This window comes from Notamacropus eugenii, chromosome 3 (assembly GCF_028372415.1).
Source record: "Notamacropus eugenii isolate mMacEug1 chromosome 3, mMacEug1.pri_v2, whole genome shotgun sequence".
Lineage (NCBI taxonomy): Eukaryota > Metazoa > Chordata > Mammalia > Diprotodontia > Macropodidae > Notamacropus > Notamacropus eugenii.
In genome coordinates this window covers 377,294,407-377,318,035 of record NC_092874.1, presented here as the reverse complement: position 1 = coordinate 377,318,035, position 23,629 = coordinate 377,294,407, and the positions used below count along the sequence as shown (strand labels likewise).

Below are 23,629 nucleotides of genomic sequence, written 5' to 3'. Positions count from 1 at the left end.
TGATAACACAGTTAGATGGTGTTGGACCTGGTTGGATGGCTAGACTTGGATAATTGTTCATGGTTTAATTTCAGTGTGGCCAGATCTGCAGAGCAGTAGCCCAGGGATCTGTGCTTGGCTTTGTGTTGTTTCACATTTTTTTTCTCTGCACTATAACATGGATAAAAGCAGATGACACTAAGCAGAGAGAAATAGTTTCCACAATGGATGACAGAATCAGAATCTAAAAAGAACTTGACTGAAAAGGAAAGAGATGAGTCTAAGAAGATGAAATTCAATATAAATACATGTAAAGTCTTACAAGTGAGTAAAAAAAGAAAACCCTACCACCAACACCACCCCAAACTTCTCAAGTATAGCATAGGGAAGGCATGATTGAAGCAGTTTACTTGAAAAGTATCTAAGGATTTTAGTTATTTGAAAGCTCAGTGTGAGTAACAGTCAAATGAGGTAGTGAAACCTTTGGTTACATTGAGAGGCCTATATTCTGGGAATTAGGAAGCAAGAGTCCTAATGTAGTCTGCCTTACCAGATGTCATATGGAGTACTGTGTTCTGTTATGGGTGCAACAGTTTAAGAAGGATGTGGATAACTTGGAGAATGTCTGTCTGGACAAAAGCAACCAGGCCTGGAATTCACATCATATGATGGTTGGTTGAAAGAACCCTAGAGAAGAGAAAGCTCAAGGGGAAAATGATAACTGTGTTCAATTATCTAAAGGTCCTTCTAGTGGAGGAGGGATACTTTTGTTCTGTAGGTCCTAGAGCAGGGTCATCAAGCTACGGCCACCCGGCCAAATCTGGATGGCTGCCTGTTTTGAGCTAAGAATTATATATACATATTTTAAAATAAAGTGTTGTTGTATTTAAAAATGCACCAACTATTATTAGCTTATAGCAGTATAAAAACCAGTCATAAAGCTGGATTTGGGTCTCAGGCAAAGTCTGTACACTTCTGCCCTAAAGGGCAGAACCAAGAACAATGGATAGCAATTGCAAAGAGACACATTTAGGCTAAATTAAGGAAAAGAATTCCTAAGAATTCGAGCCCTCCAAAGAAGGTGATAAGTATTGGGGATACAATCAATAAAAAGAAAGATAGTCCCTTCCCTCAAGGAACTTATAATCTAAAGGCGGAGACGGCACACAAAAGGAGGTAGGAAAAGGGGGGACAGAAGTGGGTACCTGGCATGGGGGCATCTTTTTCCACAGAACTGAAACCAGGTAAAGCAGCAGGTACAGAGTGGGGTTAGTATATTGCCAAGGCAATTTTCACAGCACTCTTGGTGACTATGAATATACTGATGTAGTTTTCAATTGCAAAGTATAACAGACTCTCCATATAGAAGGCAATAGAAAAACATTTATTCAGACACCAAAAAGCCAAATCCCAGAACCAGAAAGCCAAATCCACATAGCAGCCAAGAAGTCAATACAGGTTATGACTGAAGGGGGCAAAGCCATTCCTAAGCCTCTCTGCCCCCTGCTGGGACCTTTCCACAAACAAAAAAACACTCAGGAGCCTAAGCTATGTCTGTCTGCCTATGTCCTTCCCAACTCTGACTAGCCTGACTAACTTCCTCCCAACTTTTCTCCATCTTTCCTGTTCCACCCATTCAGCAAGTTCCTCCCACCACATGTTACTTAGGATTCCATGGGACTTAAGCAGGTTACATGGATCTATTAATGAAAGGGAAAGATCTTCCCATTTAAATTACCATTACAGTGAGCTGAGAGTCCAGTTTATACCCTCTACACAGGAAGGCATTGAGAGGAGTCTGGTATGCCACCCTCAAGCCCTCCAGTCAGAGGGGAGAGGGAGGTTGAGAGAGGTGTAATCAATTAGGGCTTGAATGAACAGCATGATGATGAGATTAGCTTAACCTAGGAGGGGGTATCTTGCTCTTTGGAGTTGAAACCAGGCAGAACAGCAGATGTGAAGTGCACCTTCCCCAAGGTGACACAGATAGGACATGCAGAGCAAGGACTGGAACTCAGGTCCTCTGATCCTAACTTCTCTTTCCACTATAAAACAAGCTGTGTCTCTTGGTAGTATCTTTTAGAGGTAGCTAGTGGCTCAGTAGATAGATTGCTAGACCTGGAGCCAGGAAGACCTAAGTTCAAATCCAGCATCAGACACTTACTAGCTATATGATTCTGGGTAAGTCACAACTTCTGTTTGCCTCAGTTTCCTCAGCTGTAAAATGGGGATAATAATAGCATCTCCCTCCTAGGACTGTTGTGAGGATGAAATGAGAGAATATTTGGAAAAGTGCTTAGCACAGTTCCTGGCACCTAGTAGGTGTTCACTCCTTCCCCGTCACCCGTAGTAGTAAGGGCATAGAAAGCAGATTTCTGGCTCTACACATTTTTCACAAAAATGTCAAATGCATACATTGTCCTTGCCAACCAGGATCACCTGTTAAGCATCTTCATGAACAGGGCACCCTATTGAATAGGGGTACAAAGGGATTATCCAACATAGTGCTGACCCTCAAAGGACACTGTGGAAAACTTCCTGGTTTTTATTCAGTTCAATCCCTTTGGGAATTTCCTATACAGAATAGCTCAGTGGAAATCTCTCAGAAGCACCTGCACCATACTGTTCATTCATGGGGCTTTAGAAAATGTCTCCTTGGTTTCAAAGCCTTTGGGAACTTTAATGAGATTGAACAGTACAAACTGAAAAACAATTGAGAACAGCTTTGCTACTGGGGCCATCCATTTGTTTGGCACCCCATGCTACAGGACTTTTATATAACCTAGTGTGAGTCTCAGAGCAACCTTGTGAGACAGGCCCTGTAGCATTCTGGAAAGGGTGCTGGATTTGGAGTTAAAGAACTTGGCTCTCCTAATCACTACCTATGTGACCTTACATAAGTCAGTTAACTTTCTTCATCTCTAAAGTCAGGAGATTGGACTAAAGGGTTTCTAAGTTCCTTCCCAGTCCTAAATCTATTATCTTATGATCTATATTTCTATGACCATCTCAGGAAACTGAGGCTTATATAAGTCTATTTTCCATCAGCAGCTTAGCTTAGTTTTGACTCCATGGAACATCACATCTCCTCCAGGATAAACAGATCACCTGAAATCCCATCACCATGCAAACTGACTCAGTTTTTAGCACTCAACACCTTTTCAGTTTTATCTGTAGCTTTTCTCCTTTGATTGGAAGGTTAGAGTGGAGCAGTCAATTCCTCTTAAAGTCTTCCTTTATAGAGGGCTCTTAAAGTTCCAGGTAGACTCTCCATTTTCCATTAGCACCTTGGCTTGGTTCCTATTCTACAGAAAGCCATGTTCTCAGTGCCCCTTGCCATTTTAAGCCCCCTCCATTGGATTGTAAGTTTCTTGAGGGCAGGAAATGTCTTTTCCTTATTTGTATCCTCAGCACTTAGCACAGTGCCTGACCCATAGAAGGGGCTTAATAAATGTTCATTGAGTTGAATGGAACAAGAATATTTATCTAAGTTCTTACAGCTCATGTATCAGTTTCCTAATGGTTCATACTCAAAGTTAAGAGACACATGAGGCTTTGGGAACATGTGTATCAAAGGGGAGGACAGTGTATCTACAAAGTAATTACCTGAAGAATTCTGCCCTACTCCAACCTTTGCCTATCCCACTGAAAACCTTGGACCATGATTTTTTATTTTTGGACCATGATTTTTTATCCCATCCTTTGATCTGTCTCATCATAGCACATTACACGATAGTCTCATCTCCCTGATAATCTGAATCCTCAAAAGCTCCACTGATCTCTCCTGTAGCACAAGATTCCTTCCTACTTCAAGCCATTCTTTCAAAGCATTGATGCAATAAGGCTACCAGGACATCAGAGCTTGGAGGAGCACAGAAATTTCTTCATCACAACATTCTAAATGGAACTATATGAATGACTGAAGCATTAATTAAGTGTTTTCTATGTACAAAGCACTGTGCTAAGCTCTGGGGATATGTTTTCCCACTAATCATCTCTGCCAGCTTTTTATTGCCCTTCCTTGATGGCTCATGTGACAAATCTAATAAGACAAAATTTAATACAGATAAATGCAAAGTTTTACATTTAGGTACAAAAAATCAGTTTTACAAGTATTAAACAGGAAAGACTTTGTTAGACAGCAGTCTGCCTCAAAAAGATGTCGGCAGGATGTGACAATCAAAAAAAGCTAATGAAATACTAACACTTCCCTCCCCTTCCCCATCAGCTACAGCTTCCTGTTTCCCTAATCTGTCATCCTATGGTGCCACCTTATGTACATGCTCTGTCTTGCTGCTACCTTTTCTCAGATCTCATCCATCTGCACTCGAGCCCTATCTTCTTTATTCTCTCTTCCTAACCACCAAGGATGCTCACACCCATCCTCCACTCAGCTGCCAAAATGATCTGCTTAAAGAACAGGTTTGACTATGTCAATTCTCCACTCAAAAAACTCCAGGGGATCTCATGACTTGCAGGATCAATTATAAGATGCTCCATTGGGCATTTAAATGTTTCCACAACCTGGCTCCTTCCTACTTTTCCAGTCTTTTTACACTTTAATTCACCATTCTGGCCTACTGGCTGTTCCTCACACGTAATACTCATCTCTCTATTCTCCAGATCTTGACTTGGGTCACTTTCATTGTTTTTTCCCCATGCTTGTGATCTTCTCCTTCCTCATCTCTACCTCTTGAATGTCATTAATTTCCTTTAAGACTAGAATCTCATCTTTTGTAGGTCTTTCCCAGTTACTCTAGAAGCTAGGATCACCTTCCATTTACATTGTCTATATCTTGTAAATATCTTGTAAATAGTTGCATAGTGTCTCTTCTTTTACAGTATAAGCTCTCTGAAGGTAAGGGATGATATTTTTGCCTTTCTCTGTACCCCCCTTTGCTTAGCATGCCACCTGGCACATCTGTTGTTATTGAGTTGTTTTTCAGTTATGTCTCACTTTGTGACCTCATTTGGACTTTTCTTGGCAAAGATACTGAATCAATTTGCCATTTTCTTCTCTAGCTAATTTTATAGATGAAGAAACTGAAGCAAACAGGGTTAAATGACTTGCCCAGGGTCATACAGCTAGTAAGTGTCTGACACCAGATTTGAACTCACAAAGATGAGTTTTTCTACCTCTAGACCCAGTATTCTCACTGTTTCTCCTAGCTGTCCCTTGAATAAGAGTCTAAAATTTGCACATAACTGAAGCTTACCCATTAAGTGCTGAACTTAAATTTTCAATCATTGTTTGAAACAATATTAAGCTTTTTAAAAAAGATTTCTGATAGCTATATTCAATAAAATTGATGTCCTTTGTAATCCTATGCATTTTATTTTGTACATTGCAAAATATTATTCAGAGAAGAGGTCTGTAGGCTTGACCAGACTGCCAATAGTTACTTACCAGCCATTCCAAACAAATCTCTGTTTTACGACTCAGAGTCACCATTATTGAGCACAAAATACTGTTTTATATTGTGTCCTGGGATGGCCTCCCAGGATGCTGAGGTGTATAGCTCTGTTTGTTCCTACACTACTTTTAACAGGCTAACACATGTCTTTGGCATTTGGTGAGTCTTCTGCCTGCATCTTCAATATCTGCTGCCACTTTTCAGTGGGCCAGCTACTAGGTGAAGCTTGTTTAAATCAGTAAACTTAATTTTAAACATACGAGGTAAATAGGTTGGGATCTAGCGGTGACTCTACACCTCTCTTTATAGAAGTGCATGGGTTTTGTAACAACTCTTTTTCTCTTTGCGCAAAGGCTTTTTCACTTCTGGGTTTATAACTCTGTTCTTAGATTTCCAAAAACTGACCACTGGATAAGTGGCACATTATTTTCTATTTTCACCATGAAAAATTTTATACTGTAGAATTCATATCCAGGTAGAATATTTTAAGTTACTTACTGTGCAAAGTGTTTCAAATGTTTTTTCAGAGACAAAAGATCCATCAAGGCCAAAAAGAAAAATAGATGCATAGGATAGCATTCCTCCAAGGATAATAAGATTGTTCATGTAAGGGCTGGACATCTTTATTAGCCTACCAATAGAAAGAGATAGTACATTTAGTAGGACTGCTCATTCATTCATTCATTTATTCACTCAACACATATTTGCTGAATGCCTGCCATGTACAATACTGTGTTAGGTACTGAAGGGAAAAAAACTGTAAGATGTATACTCTTAGTTGGGGAGATAAAACATGCAGATGAAAACAGTACAGTAATAATGCAAAACTTCAACAGAGGGTAGAGACAATAAGGGTACAGACAACAACAGGAATGCACAGAAGGGGAGATCCAGTAATTGGGGAAGGCCTTTGAGGTGTGGTGGGACTTATTCTGGTCCTTGCAGGAGGATTTGGAAAGATTAACTTAGGAAAGGGGAATTTAGAACCATAGTGATTACTGTTTTCTGTTTCTTCATAGGCTTTTAGAGAAATAGCCCAAACATTAAAAAAATTCACTGAAAAACAGCAAATTAGAAATAGGAATACTGATTTCCCTTCTTGTTCAGTTGTTTTCAGTCATGTCCGACTCTTCTTTGATGACATTTTGGGGTTTTCTTGGCAAAGCTACTGGAGTGGTTTGCCATTTCCTTCTCCAGCTTATTTTACAAATGATGAAACTGATGGAAATAGGTTTAAGTGACTTTCCCAGGGTCACACAGCTGGTGTCTGAGGTCAGATTTGAACTCAGGTCTTCCTGACTCCAGGCTTAGCACTCTACCCACTACATCACGTAGTCGCTCAATTTTTCCTCTGGCATGCTAGAAGAAATTAGGAGCATAGATAAATGGTATGTATTTATATTGTTTTGCAGTTTCTAAAGTGCTTTCCTCACAATAGTAAGTAGGGTATGTATCATCATCCCCATTTAACAAATGAAGAAACTGACAATGAAACAATGACTTTTATAGCCCTGGGACTCAAACCTAGGTCTGTTCATTTCTAGTTTGGTGTGTTTTCTATTAAACATGGCAACAATAATGACTTGTCCAAACTTCCTAAGAGAATTGTCAAAAAATGGAATCGTATGCCTTAGTAGCTTGTGAGATGTCAGTCAATGGAGGTTTTCAAGCAAAGTCTGGCTGACCATTTGCTTAGGGTTAAGGTGACAGAGGGGAGGGTCCCACTTCATTGGACATTGTGACCTCTGAGCACCCTTCCAAAGTTAACATTCTAATACTCAAGAGAACCTCTTTTTGTCTCTCATCTAGGACCAAAGAGTTAACAAACTGCTAAAATATTAAGATAATTTTCCCTTTCTCATATAGGAAGAAGGGAAAAATTCACTGCCATCGCCCTAGATTCCTCTTGGAGTTAGGTTTATTCCTGGATCAAGCAGTGATTCATCTTCTAGGTTCCAACAGCTTTGGTAGCCTCAGAGATGACGCTTCACTGTGGGGGACACAGTGGCTGCCCCTGCTTGATTCTTAATCATATGGCATGTCTGTGAGCCACTGGGTTCTAGGCCAGTGCCCCTCAGGGCTCCAACATGTATTTAAAGGATGAGGAATGATTCTGACACCTGTATCATTTGAAGCTGGCCTTGAATAGCAGAGAGACTGATCTTCCCCTTCCCTTTCCCCTTCCATTCTTTTCTTTCAACTCTCCCTCCCAATCCAACCCCAACATAAAGGGAAACTGAATTTAGAGACTCTCCATGGAAACTAAAGAACTATATTTAAAAAAAAATCTGTAGCCTAAAATGTGGCCCTGTTTGTCATCTAGCACTAGCCAGATTTCCCTAGTGGGAGACTTTCTCTGTGGGTGAAGTTCTCTTCAGTTTGGAAAGGCAGCGTGGTAGAGTGGAGAGAGACTTGGGCTTGAAGCTAGGTATCCTGTATTCTAGTCTTAGTCTTCATCAAATTGCTGTGTGACCTTGGGCAAGTCATTTCTCCCTGAGATTCAGTTTCTTCATCTGTAGAATGAGGGGGATAGGGGTAGTTGACCATTATGGCCTCTTCTAGTTCTCACAATGAGAAGCACCTACTGTACTCTATTGGGTAAACCCTCTGGCCTTCTACTCTCCTGAAGGAATACCTATTGAATCTTCAGGGAACAACATGCAGAGAAAGACTTTAATAATATTGATAATGAACATTCTCTTTTACAATTCTATTTCTATAGCATTCTGTTCATAACCACCCTTGAAGGTGGGGTGCATGCTATTATGCCCATTGTACAGCTGGGGACCCTGATGGTTCAGTGTGATCAATTCTAGGCTCTATAAGAGCAGCATATCAGCTTAGGGAACATTCAGAGCAGGATGCAGAAATGGATGGCTTACTTCTGGTTTCTATTTTTGATGTTAAAGAAGAGGAAGGCGCTGGCCATGATCATCCCTAGGATTGTGAGGGCAGAGAGAATGCTGTAAAGAGGAAGGGAGATCTCCCGCAGCTGTTCTTGGATGATTGTTTTGTCTTTTGGAGGCTCTGAACCTGAAAGGTCAATGAGAAAAATCAGCTTAAGCAAAACACGCATTGATTTCCTCTGAGAGTTATTTATTATTGTCATTGTGTCGAATACAGGCATAACAACAACTGTGGCTTTGAATACTGAGGATTCTATCCCAGCCAGACCACACCTAAGTCTTCCTTCCTCCCTCCCTTCCTTCCTTCCTTCCTTCCTTCCTTCCTTCCTTCCTTCCTTCCTTCCTTCCTTCCTTCCTTCTTTCCTTCCTTCCTTCTTTCCTTCCTTCCTTCCTCCTTTCCTTCCTGTTCTCTTTTTCTTTCTCCTCTCCCTCACTTTTTAAAAAAATAAAATTCACCACCAACTGTATAAGATATTCTTAAGTACTAGTGATGCTCCCCCCACCCACTTATGTTTGGTATGATAGTTGTATGCAAATTCAAAATTAAGTCATTAAATTATATGGTTTAGTGGATTAGGAGCTGGCCCTAGAGTTAGGAAGAATCCTGCCTATGGCACATACTCTGAATTAGTGGCCCAGTGCTCCAGGCAACTCTGAACTATACAACACAGAGAAGATGCTACTCTGCATTGGTGGAGAGGGTTTCTTTACTTGCAGTTCTCTGCACCAATTTACAAGCCAAAACAAAAAGGCCAGAACTCATAGGGTGGGCTGATGTTGTTTGTCCAAGAACAAAGAACAAAATGACTTGAGTGCAAACTGGATTTAAGTGAGGCAGATTGCACAAAGTCATCAGCTTTACTCTCTCCTCCAATCATTGAAGTCCAGTAAAACCCAATTACATGTGAAAAGAGTCTTGATCACTCCCAGCCAGGCTAGCCTTTTCCTCCCATGAATGCTACCTTATGACTGTCCTTAGAAAGGCCAAATTCACCCACTGCATCCTGGGTCATTGCCACTTATAGGGTGGGCTTAGTATGAGGACTAGGCAGGCAGTCATTGACCATTTTTGATTGACTGGTTAGGTGTGAATGACTTTAAAACCTACCCATGGTCTAAATCCAAGATACTGGAAGCTGGGTGAAAGTAAGGCCTCTCTGGTCAATGATCTGAGAGAGGGCTGCCATTCAGGCTGGGGAATTAGGAGACAGGAAAGCACAGGTATGCTCTGGGCTCCCAGTTAGATCATAGGAGACTACCATGAAAGCATAGGACCAGGCTGAATGGGATGTGCTGTGTTCCTCAATGAAAACAAGATCTCTAGGAAGATGTCTTATATTATACATATATATCCCTTTACCTCCTGAAGTAATTGCTTTAATGAAGGGTTATAAAAAGAAACTGCTGGTAATCTTATAAGACTTTTTTAAAAAAATAAAAAGAAAAATTCTCCAGAATGAGTTCTTTTTAGGACTTCCTCCCTCCAAGCTCAGTCACTTCTATATTAAAAAACTCAAAGAGATCACTCTCCAGAGGGTTCTGCTTTGCCTTTATAAAAAGTGGAACAATTTTAAATTGAAATTCAATAAATGCAGATTGTGAACAATCCCTGGGGTTATGTGTGTTCTATACTCTGGTCTTTTTCCATGTGTAAATAAATCTCTAGAGTTCTCAATAGGTGAAGAGCAAATTGCTTATTTTAGGTCCTGAATGGGGAATTAAGACTGAGTTCCTAGTCTGGTCATTGACTCCTTCTAAAATTTTAATGTTGTTTAAAGGCTGGCCAGTGGTGTTAAGGTTGGAAAAGGACTTTGACGAGGACAATGTAGATACAAATGATGAATGGTCAAAATGCCGCAAGGTTTATATGTTTGTATTGATGACAAGTGAAGGAAGACAATGCTTTTCTTGTGCTTGGTGGGCAACGGAGGCATCTTCCTAGAATGCTACATGAGGTGGGATACTTTGAAATATGGCTTTTTAATAAAATGGACATTTTTCCATATTAGAAAAAGCCTCTTGTCCAAGCTACGTGTGTTAGGGTAAAAGCTAAAATCCTTTGGTATACTGGAACATACAAGAGATGTACTTTACACATGGTGGGAACACAATTGTCACACCTGACCAAGGTGTACAAATGTCTGGCCCTCTCTTAGCATATTCAAAGGTTAAATCCTGTGAATGAAACTAAGTAATACGACAAAATAACTTAGATTAGATAAGTTCATAGGCTAAATAATACAGAAAATAAGTTAAATAATTCAGATAACCACAGAGTAACTACAATAATTTGTGCACATAAGAATAATTTGGGGATATAATTTGGCCCCCAAATGCTTTTTTGGGGAACATAGTGCATTTTGGATGTTGTTTGTTGAAATTGGAATTTTACTTTTCTGTCCTGTAAGCCTTCTTTAGGGAGCAAGAACAATTGTGATCTATTTCTCCCTTCTCTGTATTCCCCAAATGAGCCACCTCCAACCAGGGCTTAGCTTAGATTGAGGAAAGACTCAGAGGACTTGTATGCTCACTGACTGTAGTCTCCAGGCTCCTGACTCTGTACCACAGACCATCTCCTTGCTTTGATCCAGGCCTTGCTCCCAAATGGCCTGTTATATATCACTTTCCATGTGCATAGGAAGGAATTTCTATCCTTCATGGATAGAAGTACTATGCCGAGTGGCATACTATGGCAGCTGAATAGTGCTCTAGGCCTGGAGTCAGGAAGACCTGAGTTCAAATCCAGCCTCAGATACTTTCTGGTTGTATGGCCCTGGGCAAGTCACTTAACCTCTGTCTGCCTCAGTTTCCTCAGCTGTAAAATGGAGATCATCACAGCACCTATTCCTCAGGGTTGTTGAATGAATGAAATGACATTAGCAAAGCATTTACATCATGTCTGGCACATAACAGGCACCATATGAATGCTTAATCTCTTCCCTCTTCCTTTCCCAAGTGACCCTGGATTATTAGAGATAATTACAAAATGTCACACTATTCTTCTCCACTTGATTTTAAAGCAACCCAGCCTATCTTGAAACCTGATAGTGTCTTTCCCAAATCTGATTTCTGAGGGTCAGCAGTTTGTCTCCAAGACTTAGTGACATTTGGTATTTCTTGGTCTGAACTTGTGATTTCATCAGTGTAAGGATCTCGTGGTATAGAAGCTCCCCGCATGGATGCAGACTCGCACTTCCACCTTTAACTTATAGTTTTAGAGAGTGACCTGGCACCAGAGGAGTTAAACGAGTCAATCAGGGTCCAATATCCAGTATTGTGTCAGAAGAAGGACTTGAACCCAGGACTTCCTGATTTCAGAGCCAGACTTTTATCTGGCCTGCTGCCCCACAATGAGATAATGATTAGAAAGCACTTAGCGTAGTGCCTGGCACATAGTGGGTACTATAGAAATGTTAGCTATTACTATTGGTACCATTCTGTAATACGTGCCCCTGGATTAGTGGGGACGTTTACACAATACCATACCACTCTTTACTCAACTTCAAGCAAGCCGCCCTACCTTGAAATCTGATGGTGTCATTGATGATTTCCAACGTGTCAGCCACAGCGTTGTATTCACCCACCTTCACTTCACTACTATCTGTAGAAAAAACAATAAATGTGGATTAGATCAAGTTCTTTTTTTATTGGCTTGCTAAGACACCTTCTTTTATTTACTCTTTCCCCCCATCTGCCACAGATGCAGGCCAACTCTGGAGCTCACAGACTGGACAACAGGTTCCCACCCACCTAGCCCAGAGTGTAAATACTAAATATTTACCCTGTTTCCCTTATACCCAGGAACGCTGAGGGTCTTCTCCTTCCAGTTTGATTTTTATTTCTTCATTAAAAGGGGTCATCCCTTGAGTAATTACTTGAAGAGGCCTATTCATTGAATGTGTGTATCTCACTCAAAGTGAGTGAGAATGTGATAAGACCTTAGCCTAAAAGGGCCAGGGTCTCGCATTGCATCCTGGGCCATCTCCTTCCCGTGGTCCTGATGAATATCAGGTCACTGGATCCAGATGGCTCTAGAGAAGAAAATGAGGCTAGTGACCTTGCACAACTCTCCCTCCCTCAAATCAAAGTCAAGTGCAAGTCAGGTCATCATCTTGACGTCATGGACCTCTTTGAGAACAAAGGACAAACACAACAACAGCCTTGAACCTAACCCTTTCCACTCAATTCCCAACATCTCTGTACACCACCATGTCCTTTGCTTACTTTGTCATGCTGACCAAGCCACTCCACTTCTCAGAGGCCTATGATGCTTTCCCAACTCGTCTAAGATCTTCATCCTCTGCTTTAACACCCTTCTCAAATGTGAAGTCTATTTACTTCCCTTTCCTGCCTTTCTATGGTCCACTATCTCTCTCCATGATATACAGAGAACATCCCTATACACAGAGTGAACTGACAGATTCTTGGCAACTTTGCACCATGAGCACGCACACACACACACACACACACACACACACACACACACACACACACATCTAACCACCCCTTGTGCTTTCTTGCTCTGTATCTTTCATAGGTTCACAAGATTTAGAGCTAGAATGGCCTCATCTAGGCTCTCCTCATTTTACAGGCAAAGAAACTGAGGCCCAAAGATGAAATGACAGGTACCAAATGATACAGGTAATAATAACATAGTTAGGAATCAAACCTATGTCTCTGACTCCAAATCCTGTGCTCTTCCCACTCCAATATCTTGCTTTTCAAGGTAAGAAAGTGCCTTTGTTCATCTCACTTTTCATGCTTGGAATGTTCTCCCTCTTCATTAGCTGAATTCCTGCCCTTCCTTTAAGGCTCACCTCAAAGGCTCTGTCCTTCAGCAAGTTGTCCTTGATTTCCCCCATCAGTGACTACTTTTCCCTTGGGACTTCACTTAGCACTTTGCACTATTTAATTCATATATTGTATATTTTAGACTTGGAGTCAGGAGATCTGGATCTGAGACCCAGTTCTCATGCTTATTTGCTATGTGGCCATAGGCAAGTCATAACCTCTCTGATCCTCAGTTTTTCACATTTGTAACTAGGTGATAATAAATAAAACTTACTTTACCCACTTCATGGGGGAAAGTGCTTTGTAAAACCCTGAAACACTATAGAAATGTGATTTATTATTATTACTATTAAACAGGCTGATTTTGATATTCATTTGTACGGCTAACTTGTCAAATCGGTCCATCGGTGAGCAGATTTTAGAAGGACACTGCCTACAGACAATATACTAGTTCCAGAATTTAATAAGAGACTGCATTTGGCAAATTGCATAGTGTTTTCAACTTTCCTACGCAACCTATTGAAACAAATGGAAAAACTTCATCTTTTTAACATCAGTATTTTTCCAGTGATATTTTATAGACATGAATTATGCAATACTTTAATCTCTTTTTAAATTTTTAATTAAATTTTTTTTCTATCAAAAAAGTCCTCCTTTTCTCTCCCTCCCCTTTCCTCCCTTTTCTCTAATGACAAAGCAAGAAAAAATAAACTCTTGTCACAAACATGTATAGTCAAATAAAACAAATTCCCACATTAGCCATGTCAAAAAAGTATGTTTCACCTTGAAGCCTGAGTCTACCATCTCTCTGTCAGGAGGTGGGTAGCATGTTTCATTATGAGTCCTCTGAAATCATGGCTAGTCATTGCATTCATTAAGTCTTTCAAAGTTGTATTGCTTTATTTTTTTTAAATAGTATTTTATTTTTTTAATTAAGTATAAAGACAATTCTCAAAATTCATTTTTTGAAAGATTTTGAGTTCCAAATTTTTTCCCCTCCCTCCCTCCCTTTTTCCCTTTCCCAAGATGGCAGGTAGTTTGATATAGGTTATACATGCACAATCATGTAAAACATATTTCTACATTAGTCATGTTGTGAAAGAAGAAATAGGAAAAAAGGAAAAAACTACACCCCCCTCCTTCCCCCCAAAAAGTGAAAATAGTCTGCTTGGAGCTGCATTCAGACTCCATCATCCCTTTCTCTGGATGTGGATGGCATTTTCCATCATGAGTCTTTTGGAGTTGTCTTGGGTTGTTGTATCTCTGAGAAGAACTGAGTCAATTACACTTGATCACTGCATAATGTTACATTGTAACAATTTTGCAACATTGTTGTTTGTAATCTCTGGGCTTTAATCTCTAGGCCTTAAATGCTCTCTAACATACGTCCTAACTCTTACAATCAATATTGTAGTCAATATTGCTACTGTAATCTCTGAAGAGGTTAACTTTCCCATGAGCAATGGAGAGATGTGATGTGGGTGGAAGACTGTGGTACATTACCAGTGATGATCTGCATTCAACAAGTGGAAGAAAGTTTCATCTAGGATATACCGGATCAGAAAAGGAAGTGGGTTTGCTGGGTAGTGAGGGTGAGATGGTAACAGATGGATGACCTCCATTCTACTCTGATACAATGACCTCTGCTTCACTGGGTGGACCCTCTATGGATAGGAGACTCAGGTCTATCCCCATTCCTGCCAGTGATTTTCCTGAAGTCTAAGATCTGACACTGAAACAACTCCACTGGGTCTCTATTGTATCTAGGATAAAATGTAAACTCCTGTTTAATTTTTAAAACTCCTCACAACCTGACCCCAGCCTATCCTTCCAGCTTCATTGGACATTCCTCCCTTTCCTACATTCTGTAATGCAGCCAAGCTGGTTTCTTTCTTCTTCACGGGTGATATTACTTCTCTTTTCTCCTTGTCTCCCTACTGGTCATCCCCCCATGCCTGGATTTGTTCCTTCTTCCACTTGACCTCACAAAATTCTTCTCTTCCTTCATCATCACCATCTTCCACATGAAGCCTTTCCCGATCCCTTCCTTCCCACTGCTTTCTCTCTCTAATTACCTTATATTAAACGATTTTTGTATTTATTTGAACTTATTCTCATTATATTTATTATCTGTATCCTTAAATATGTACTTGTCGTTTTCCTCATTTGAATGCATATTATATCATTCTTTGTACTCCTAGCTCCACCTAGCACAATACCTAGTACACAGTAGGTGCTTTAAAATATTTTTAGCTTTTAAATTTTGACCTTAAACATAAAAAAGAAAATTTCCATACATACAGTAGAACAAAAAGGAGGATTGTGTAGGAAATTATGAATCTTTGTTTCATACTGGCTGCTTAAAAAAGATGTAGAAGCAATTCAACTTATTACTTTTAAAACTTTCCTGCTTATCTGCTTTCTTTCATTCTCTTTTGTATATTAAAGGAAGTGTCCAAATGGCCTTCTGTTTTGGGGGGCTATTACTATGACTATTCCCTTTTCTCTCCTTTTGCATCCTCTAATTAAAAACAGAGAAAAACTCTCCCTTGTAATAAATAAGCAGAGCCATGCAGATCCACACAGTGGCTGTGTCTAAAAATGAAGGTCTCTTTCTGTGCCTTGAGTCTATCATATCACTGTTGGGGGGGTGAGTAACATGCTTCATCCTAGGTCCTCTTTAGACATGATAGTTCAATTATTGTTGTGTCATTTTCAGCTGTGCCTGACCCTTTGTCATTCCATTTTTGGATTTTCTTGGCAAGGATGCTGGAGTGCTTTGGCATTTTCTTTTCCGGTTCATTTTACAGATGATTAAACTGAGGGAAATAGTGTTAAGTGACTTACCCAGGGGCATCTGGCTAATATGTGTCTGAGGCTGGATTTGAACTCAGGAAGTTGAGTCTTTTTGACTCCAGGATCAGCGCTCTGTTCACTATGCTACCTAGCTGTTCATGATAGGTCAATAGATGGTTAATAAATTATCATTGATTCACTAAAAAATCACATAGAATGAGGAGTGGGAGATATATGATTTGAGCCATCAGAGGGTGTAACCACATTATGGATGTTATGGATTCATCAAAATACTGACGTACATAATGACAATTTTTTTTGGTTTTGAATTTTTTTTGAATTTTTATTTTTTCTCAATTACATGTAAACAAAAATTTTTAACATGTTTTTTTTAAAGTTTTGAATTCCAAATTCCCTCCCTCCCTCCCTCCCTCTCCTTTCCTTCCTGAGAAGGCTATAATGACTATTATTTATGTGTCTTATTTCCCTTTTAGATTGTAAAAGTCCATAAGGTCAGACACTGTCTTATTTAAACCACATGTCTCCCTCAGCACCTAGCACAGAGCTCTCAACACAGCAAGCCTTTAATAAATGTTGGCTGAACTGAATTAAGCTCATTCTACTTATCTTAAGTTAGAATCCAAACCTTCCTAGAATTTATGCATAATTTTGAAATCTCTCTTAGTATGTCAGAGCACAGGTGGCTATTTTTCTGCAGACAGTAGTTTTAACATCTTTAGCAAGATAGAGGTTTTTTCTTTTCTCCTCCTCAGACAAGCAGATGGAGAATTTAGTTTACTTTTCCAAATCTTCTGTTCTCAGTTCCACCTGCTTCTTCCTCCACCATGTGGTGGCCAGAAGTGGCAGGTTATGGTATCGTAGGCTAGTCTCTGCACCAGTAGTGTGAAGCACAAATTGATTGCCTTTTTCCAATCAGAAGGGAGTTGGGTGGGTTGGATTTCAGCTGGCAGAGAGGAAGATGAGGAGAAAGGAGAGGAGTAGGAGTAGGAGTAAGGAGCATGAGGGAGGGAGAGAATTCTAAGCATGTAAAAAGGCCTGAGCTAAGACAAGTAAGGATTCCTGGAAAGAGTCTGGGGCCAAGGACTGGTCCAGTTTGGTCTGGAGAACACAGTATGTGAGAATAGTAGGAGATGATTTAAAATTATAGTACAAAGGATCTTTCAGGGTGACTTAAATTCATTGACTTTACCTGGAATTCAGGAGATCTCCCAAGCTCTCTTATAAAAATTCAGAAAACTTTGTGAAACAAACTCCAGTAATCCCTATTCTTGATTCTTTGTTCTTTTGACTTTTAGGAGGAGAGGGAAACATCCATCCACAATGTCCTCCTCACAGAGAGATTCCCTGCCTCTTGGTGAATGCTATAGGAAGCTGGCCTGCTGTTATGTTATGCTGTCAAGACCATTTCTCAAAATGTCACATTAGCAAAACCCAGTGGTCATCACTGTGCTATAGAATTATCATGTTGGACTTTTAATGGGCTAATGTGAAAGGAAAGGTTGAACTCCAACTGCTCTATGTAGGAAGCCTTTATTTATTTATTTTGGTGGTAGGGTGAAATCACATGAAATATGCAGAATAGCTCAGAATAACCAGAAACCAGAAGAGGGATGCTGCTTGCTAGTATCCTACCCATTCATTGGGTGACACTTCCTATCCCAGGTTTCTATTGTGCTTCTCTTATCATGGCATGGTGACATACTCATCCCCACAGTTCCTGGATTATCAAGCCATAGTAACATTGAATAAATGGTGGGTAAGGGGCAGCTAGGGAGTGCAGTGGATAGAGCGTTGGGTCTGGAGTCAGGAAGACATGAGTTCAAATCCATCCTCAGACACTTACTAGCTGTGCGATCCTGGGCAAGTCACTTGACTCTGTTTGCCACAGTTTCCTCATCTGTAAAATGAGCTGGAGAAGGAAATGCAAACCATTCTAGTATCTCAAATGGGGGGGGGGGTCATAAAGAGTTGGACATGACTGAAACAACTCAACAACACAAAACAAGGCTGCATGTAACAAGTTTCTTGTAAACCAAACTTAAGGATAAAACAATTAAGAAAAGGTAAGAGGCATTTTGACCTGCAACACTTGGAATGAAGTTGTTTCCATGTAATTTTCTGTAATGGCTCTTCTAACACAATTTGGAAAAATGGAATGGACATCCTAAAATTCTTGCCTTCCTTACCTAGACTTCCTACTTTCCTTTGAGACTCAGCTTAAGCATCATCTTCTCCTCCCCTTTGCTCCATCCCCACCCCTGTGGGACAGAATTAATGGTTCCTGATCTACTCCAATTCTTGGGCTTACTGTTCCCTTCAAACTAGTAGAGGGCCCTGGCCCTAGCCTACCCCTACCTTTACCTGAAAGGCATGGCCATTTATGGGTGAACAAGGAGTTGAGTTACAGTCCTGGCATGCTAGTGGACCAAAGGGACCAAGGGACCATCTGCAATGTTACCATGATGCTCTCCCAAACTGTAGGAACTGACACTCTGGATGGCTCTAAAGTCTGTCCTCAGTATGGAGCTCCAGTCTTGCATTTCCAACTGCCTGATTTGCCATCTTAAGCTCAGTATATCCACACTGAACTTATCATCCTCCTCCCCAGAGCGGCTACCTCTTTTAACTTACCTACTTATACGGATGGCACTAACTCTCCTAATCATTCTCCTGTTCATTCTTCTAATAATTCATGCGCAAACACTTCAAATGGTTCATTACTCCTAAATGTCAGGGATTCAAGATCACTACCTCAGGTACCCCGGAGAGAAGAGAAGAAGGCTAAAGGGCACAGCTATCAATGATCTGGTGAAACAGAACCATCAGTGGTCAAACCCCAAATAGCACAATAGAGGGGAAAGCATTCCTGGAGTCAGGGAGGCCTGAGTTCAAATCTGGCCTCAGACATTTAGTAGCTGTGTGATCCTTCTCTCCTCCCCTTACTCAGTGTTTCTGTCAGGGAGGCAAAATAGCAACAGAAATTTCAGAAATAGATATGATTGGGCAGCAATGGGAGATTGTCCATGGGAAGAGACTGTGAGATGGGTGATGATGCACAGGGATTACAGGAGGAAGGGATAGGAAGCCATGCTTTTGTTTCTTTGGCATTGGTCATCCCCTCTTTCATTTCTCCTCAAACTTTAATTCTGCCTCCCATCTCTATACTGCCCAGGCTCCACTTACTCTCTCTTTTCTCTCTCTCCATCTCCCTTCGTCTCTTTTTTCCCTTGTTCTCTTTTCTCTGTCTTTTCTTCCTTCCTCTCCTCTTTTCATCTCATTTTCTCCTCTTTTTTCTTGTCTTTATGTTCTGTCTCAGTCTTCCTTTCCCACCTCTTTTCTCCCTATTTTCATCTTTTTCCTTCTGTCCTTCTCCTTTCCCCTCTCTTATCCCTGACACTCTCTCTTATGCTCTCATCTCTCCTCCCTTCTCCTTTTTCTCTTCTCTCTCTCATTTCTTCCTTTTCTCTACCATCTTTCTTCCCTCTCTTTTCTTCAGCCTTCCCCTATCTCATCCCTGCTCCCTTTGCATCCTCTCTTTTCCTTTGCCTCTATTCCTTTTTTCTATCTTCTCTCCTCCTTTTCTTCCTTCTCTCTCCTCCCTTTCCTCCCTCTCTTTGTCCTTCCTCTCTCATTTCCCCCTCTCCTTCCCTCTCCCTTTCTCTTTGCCTTTTCTTTCTTTTCCCTCCTTTCCCTCTTCTTTCCCTTCCTAAGTCAGGAAATTAGACTCATTATATTCCTTGAACCATACATCTTGCTTTCTTTGGGCAAGTGAGTTCTTAATAGGCAGTTAACAAAAATCCATTTTATTGTTTAAATTTGCTCCTTGATAACTGACCCTTTCTCTATACCAATTTACTTCAGTTGCTTGTTTTAAAACTGCTCTCACTGACTTCTGACTGGGAGAAAATAGATGGGTAAAATCACTTATGAGATCAGTCATCTGATCTAATGGCTTCAGAATCCATGCCTCCTCAGTGACAAACATTCAAACCTTAGGTTTCATGTCTATAACACATTTGCTAAAATACTTCTGCATGAACTGCAAATAAATGTCATACAGTAACATGGCTGCATGTTGGTGCTTAGAGATCACCTATCCAAATCCTTCATTTTCAGATTAGGAAACTGAGGGGTTTGTGACTTACTTAAGGTCATGCAGCTTGTAAGTAAGAGATCTAGACATGAACCTAGGGCTTCTGGCTATAAGTCCCCTACTCTTTCTACCAAACCATGCTTTCCCTTTGTTTTTTTGCAAATCAACTAAGCTTGAGAAGAGTGAATTTCCTCTTTCCTCCAAAGTGTAGAATTCTGATCAATTGGCAAATGCTTTATTTCTAGGACTTGAATAGAACTGAAAAGAATTTCAAGTGGTTAAATTTAGGTTAAAATTAGGTCCCCAAATAGCCTTTGTGGGGCTGAAGCACTTTACTTGATTGGGAAATTGATGTATTTTCAATCATTTTAAGGCTACGACATTTTGTTCCTCCAGAGCAGCAAGTACACATAGCTGGGATGGCCATTGCAAATGGACAATGAGTCAGGCCCACAACTGATTGAGAAGAGAGTAGGCTGAATCACCTTTGGGAAATTACTGGGAGCTTTTAGCAACCCATATGTCTCACTGAAACAAGGGCCCAACTTTTTTAACACCAATATTTTTCTGGTGATTATGTATGGTTGTGAGTCATAGAATAAATACCACAATCTATAAAGGCCTAAAGGTGAGGATTACATTCACCATGCTCCTCTCTGTTGCCCTTTAGCTGGTTCTCAATTTTGATTTTTCAGAGACTACAGTGTTGGATGACTTATAGTCATAATATCACTGGACAAAATATTGTATTAAAAAGATAGGCCTTTCTTTTATGGAGATGATTAGGGCTGGTAAAAGCTTTCAGTGGTTTCCCAAAGGCAATCCAGCCCATTCTTTTGTTCAATAGTGGGTCAATCTCCATTTATAGTATTTGGTCAATAAACCAATCAATGAATATTTATTAAGCACCCAATATTTTCCAGGCACTCTGATTATGGATGAGCTTTGGAAGGTGTTCATTCAACTGTCTGTGCAATAGACATTCTTAATTCACCTGGGTTTTCCTGTGTGAATAATTAGGCTAACCTCTTTGGAGTCATTGTGGATTTTATTTAATAGGCCCTGTAATATTATGGGATTTGATGAAATCAACAAAAATCTACAAACAGAAGTAGCTAAGTGACCTCATTATCAATGGAAGAGTTTTCCTTGACTTGGACTCTGGGTTGTTTCTCATCCACAACAGTATACATCTGGTTGGACTCCCTGCCTCAGTTCTCTTTCCACTCCAACCTATCCTCCATTTAGCTATCAGAGTAATTTTCTTAAAGCACAAATCTGACAATGCCAATACCTCGCCTCCAACCATTTCCTAAGCTCCAGTTGCTCCATATTGCCTCCAGCATCAAATGTGAAATCCTCTGGTTGGTGTTTAAAGTTTTTCATAATCCTACCATTTCCGACCTTTCCTTTCTTTTTACACCTTACTGCCACATATTCTATAATCCAATGACATTGGTGTCCTTGTTGTATCCTCAAACATGACACTCCATTTCCCTACTCATCTAACATTCTTGGAATTCTCTTCCTACTCACCTCAATCTCCCAGCTTCTCTGGTTTTCTTTCAAGAGTCAGTTCAAATCTCACTTTCAGCAGGACAACATTGGTTGGGTACCATTACTTTTTACTCAGATAACCCCAGGCAAGTCAGAGCCTTCTCTGTTTCCTAATCTCAATCATTCAAGTAGCCAATCAAAACATTTATTAATGATCAGCTCTGGTCTAGGTACTATGCTATGCTCTGGGTATCCCAATTCAGAAGTGACAACAGTTCCCACCTTCAAGGAGCTTACAAGGTAGCTAGGGAAGATATACATATGTGGGCACATACAAATGAGATTAAAGATGTTTATGGGGAGAAAGAATTAGCAGCTGGAGAGAATTCGGCAAGATGTTATACATAAAATGGTGCTTAAACTGAGCCTTCAAGGAAAAGAGGGATGCTGAGACACAGAGGTGAGGATAGAGTGTATTCCAGGTATGAGGGACTCAGTTGAATACTGTATGTAAGTAATAGCAAGAAGGCCAGTTTAGGCTGGATCTCAGTCTTTACAGAGGGAAGGAATGTACAATGACCCTGGAAAGGTTGGGTGGGCGGGACCAAGTTGCTAAGGTCTTTAAAAATGCCAAAACATGTCATTTATGTGTGATTCTAGATTCTATCTTCTAGAGAAGTTTATTGGGTAGAGGAGTGATGGAAAGATTTTTGTTTTAGGAAAATCAGTTTAGTGACTATATGAAGGGTGGACTGAAAGGGGAGCTACTTGAGGGAGGGAGAATAATTAGGTGACTGTTACAATAGTTGAGGCAAAAAGTGATGAGAACCTAAAGTAGGCTGTAGCTATGTGACTGGAGAGGAGTAGCTGTATACTACAGATACCATGGGGGTAAAAGACAAGATTTGACAGTTGCTTGGATACATGGATTGATTTTGTTGTGTTATTTCAGTCATGTCCAACTCTTTGTGATCCCACTTGAGGCTTTCTTGGCAAAGATACTGGAGTGGTTTGCCATTTCCTTCTCCAGCTCATTTTACAGATAAGGAAACTGAGTGACTTGACCGGGTCACAAATCTAGTAAGTGTCTGAGTTCAGACTTGAAGGCATGAAGATGAGCCTTTCTGACTCCAGGCTTGATGCTCTACCCACTGTGCCACCATGGGGTGAATGAGCTCTCAAATGGGAATAATAATAGACTACTATGTCACAGGGCTGTGGTGAAGAGCAAATGAAATAAAATGCAATTACGTATTTTGTAACTTAAAAGCCCTAAGTCAATGTATTATCATTTTATCCCTTCCCCTCCCTCATTACCCCATTTTTTCTTTGCTGTGAAAAAGGAAAGGGCATTAGGGAAGACCTCTCTATTCCTCTACTTTTTCTATGTAGGATAATAGATATAAGGTTGAAAGAAGTTTTGAAGGTCATCTAGTTCAATATCCTTATTTTACATATGAAGAAACAGAGACCAGGGAGGTTATATGACATGTAAGATCATACAGAAAGTAAGAAGCAGAGCCAAGATTTGAACTCAGGCCCAGTGACTCCAAGTGTGGTACACTGAAGGCTCTGACAGGGTCTAACATTTATATAGTATCTGTTATGCTGAGCTTCACCTTGGGCTCCACTGTTGCTTTCTCGGTCCTATTGGACAATCTATGCTCCATTAAGCCCCAAAGTGCTAGACTTGCGGTTCAGAGGCATGGGCTGAGATATTGGCTCTGATTCTTATTACCTATGTGACGTTAAGCCCTTATGTGACCTTACAATTTTAATTTTCCTCATCTGTAAAAGAGTAGAATGATATTTAAGCTACTTACCTCACAGGGTTGTTGTCAGAAAAGTACATTGTAAACCTTAACATGCCCCATCCCCCACCAAGGTGGTAATACTGAATCTCAGTCTCTCTAGTATTTTTATTTTATCTCTTTTTATTTTTCACCTGCTCTCTTGTCAGTTAGTCAATCAGCATTTATTAAGTGCCTACTGTGTGCCTGACACTATGCTAGGAAAGGAAAAGAAGGGGGTGGTAGAATGAAGGGTGATTATAAATTCTTGATAGCACAGTTCCTGGGACATCCTTGGTGCTTAATAAATGCTTACCAACTGACTGGTAATAGACACCAGGC

The 23,629-nt window shown here is 40.4% G+C and overlaps 1 protein-coding gene across 2 annotated transcripts in view; it reads right to left on the bottom strand.

Annotated features, from left to right (window-relative positions):
• GABBR2 (gamma-aminobutyric acid type B receptor subunit 2) overlaps positions 1-23,629 on the bottom strand; it is an 818,519-nt gene that overhangs the window by 171,805 nt on the left and 623,085 nt on the right. For both annotated transcript variants that reach the window (XM_072597481.1, XM_072597480.1), the window contains exons 9-11: positions 11,820-11,900; positions 8,276-8,426; positions 5,892-6,024 (exon numbers count right to left, since the gene is read on the bottom strand). In XM_072597481.1, coding sequence (XP_072453582.1) covers positions 5,892-6,024; positions 8,276-8,426; positions 11,820-11,900 — 365 coding nt within the window. The remainder of the gene's footprint in view (positions 1-5,891; positions 6,025-8,275; positions 8,427-11,819; positions 11,901-23,629) is intronic.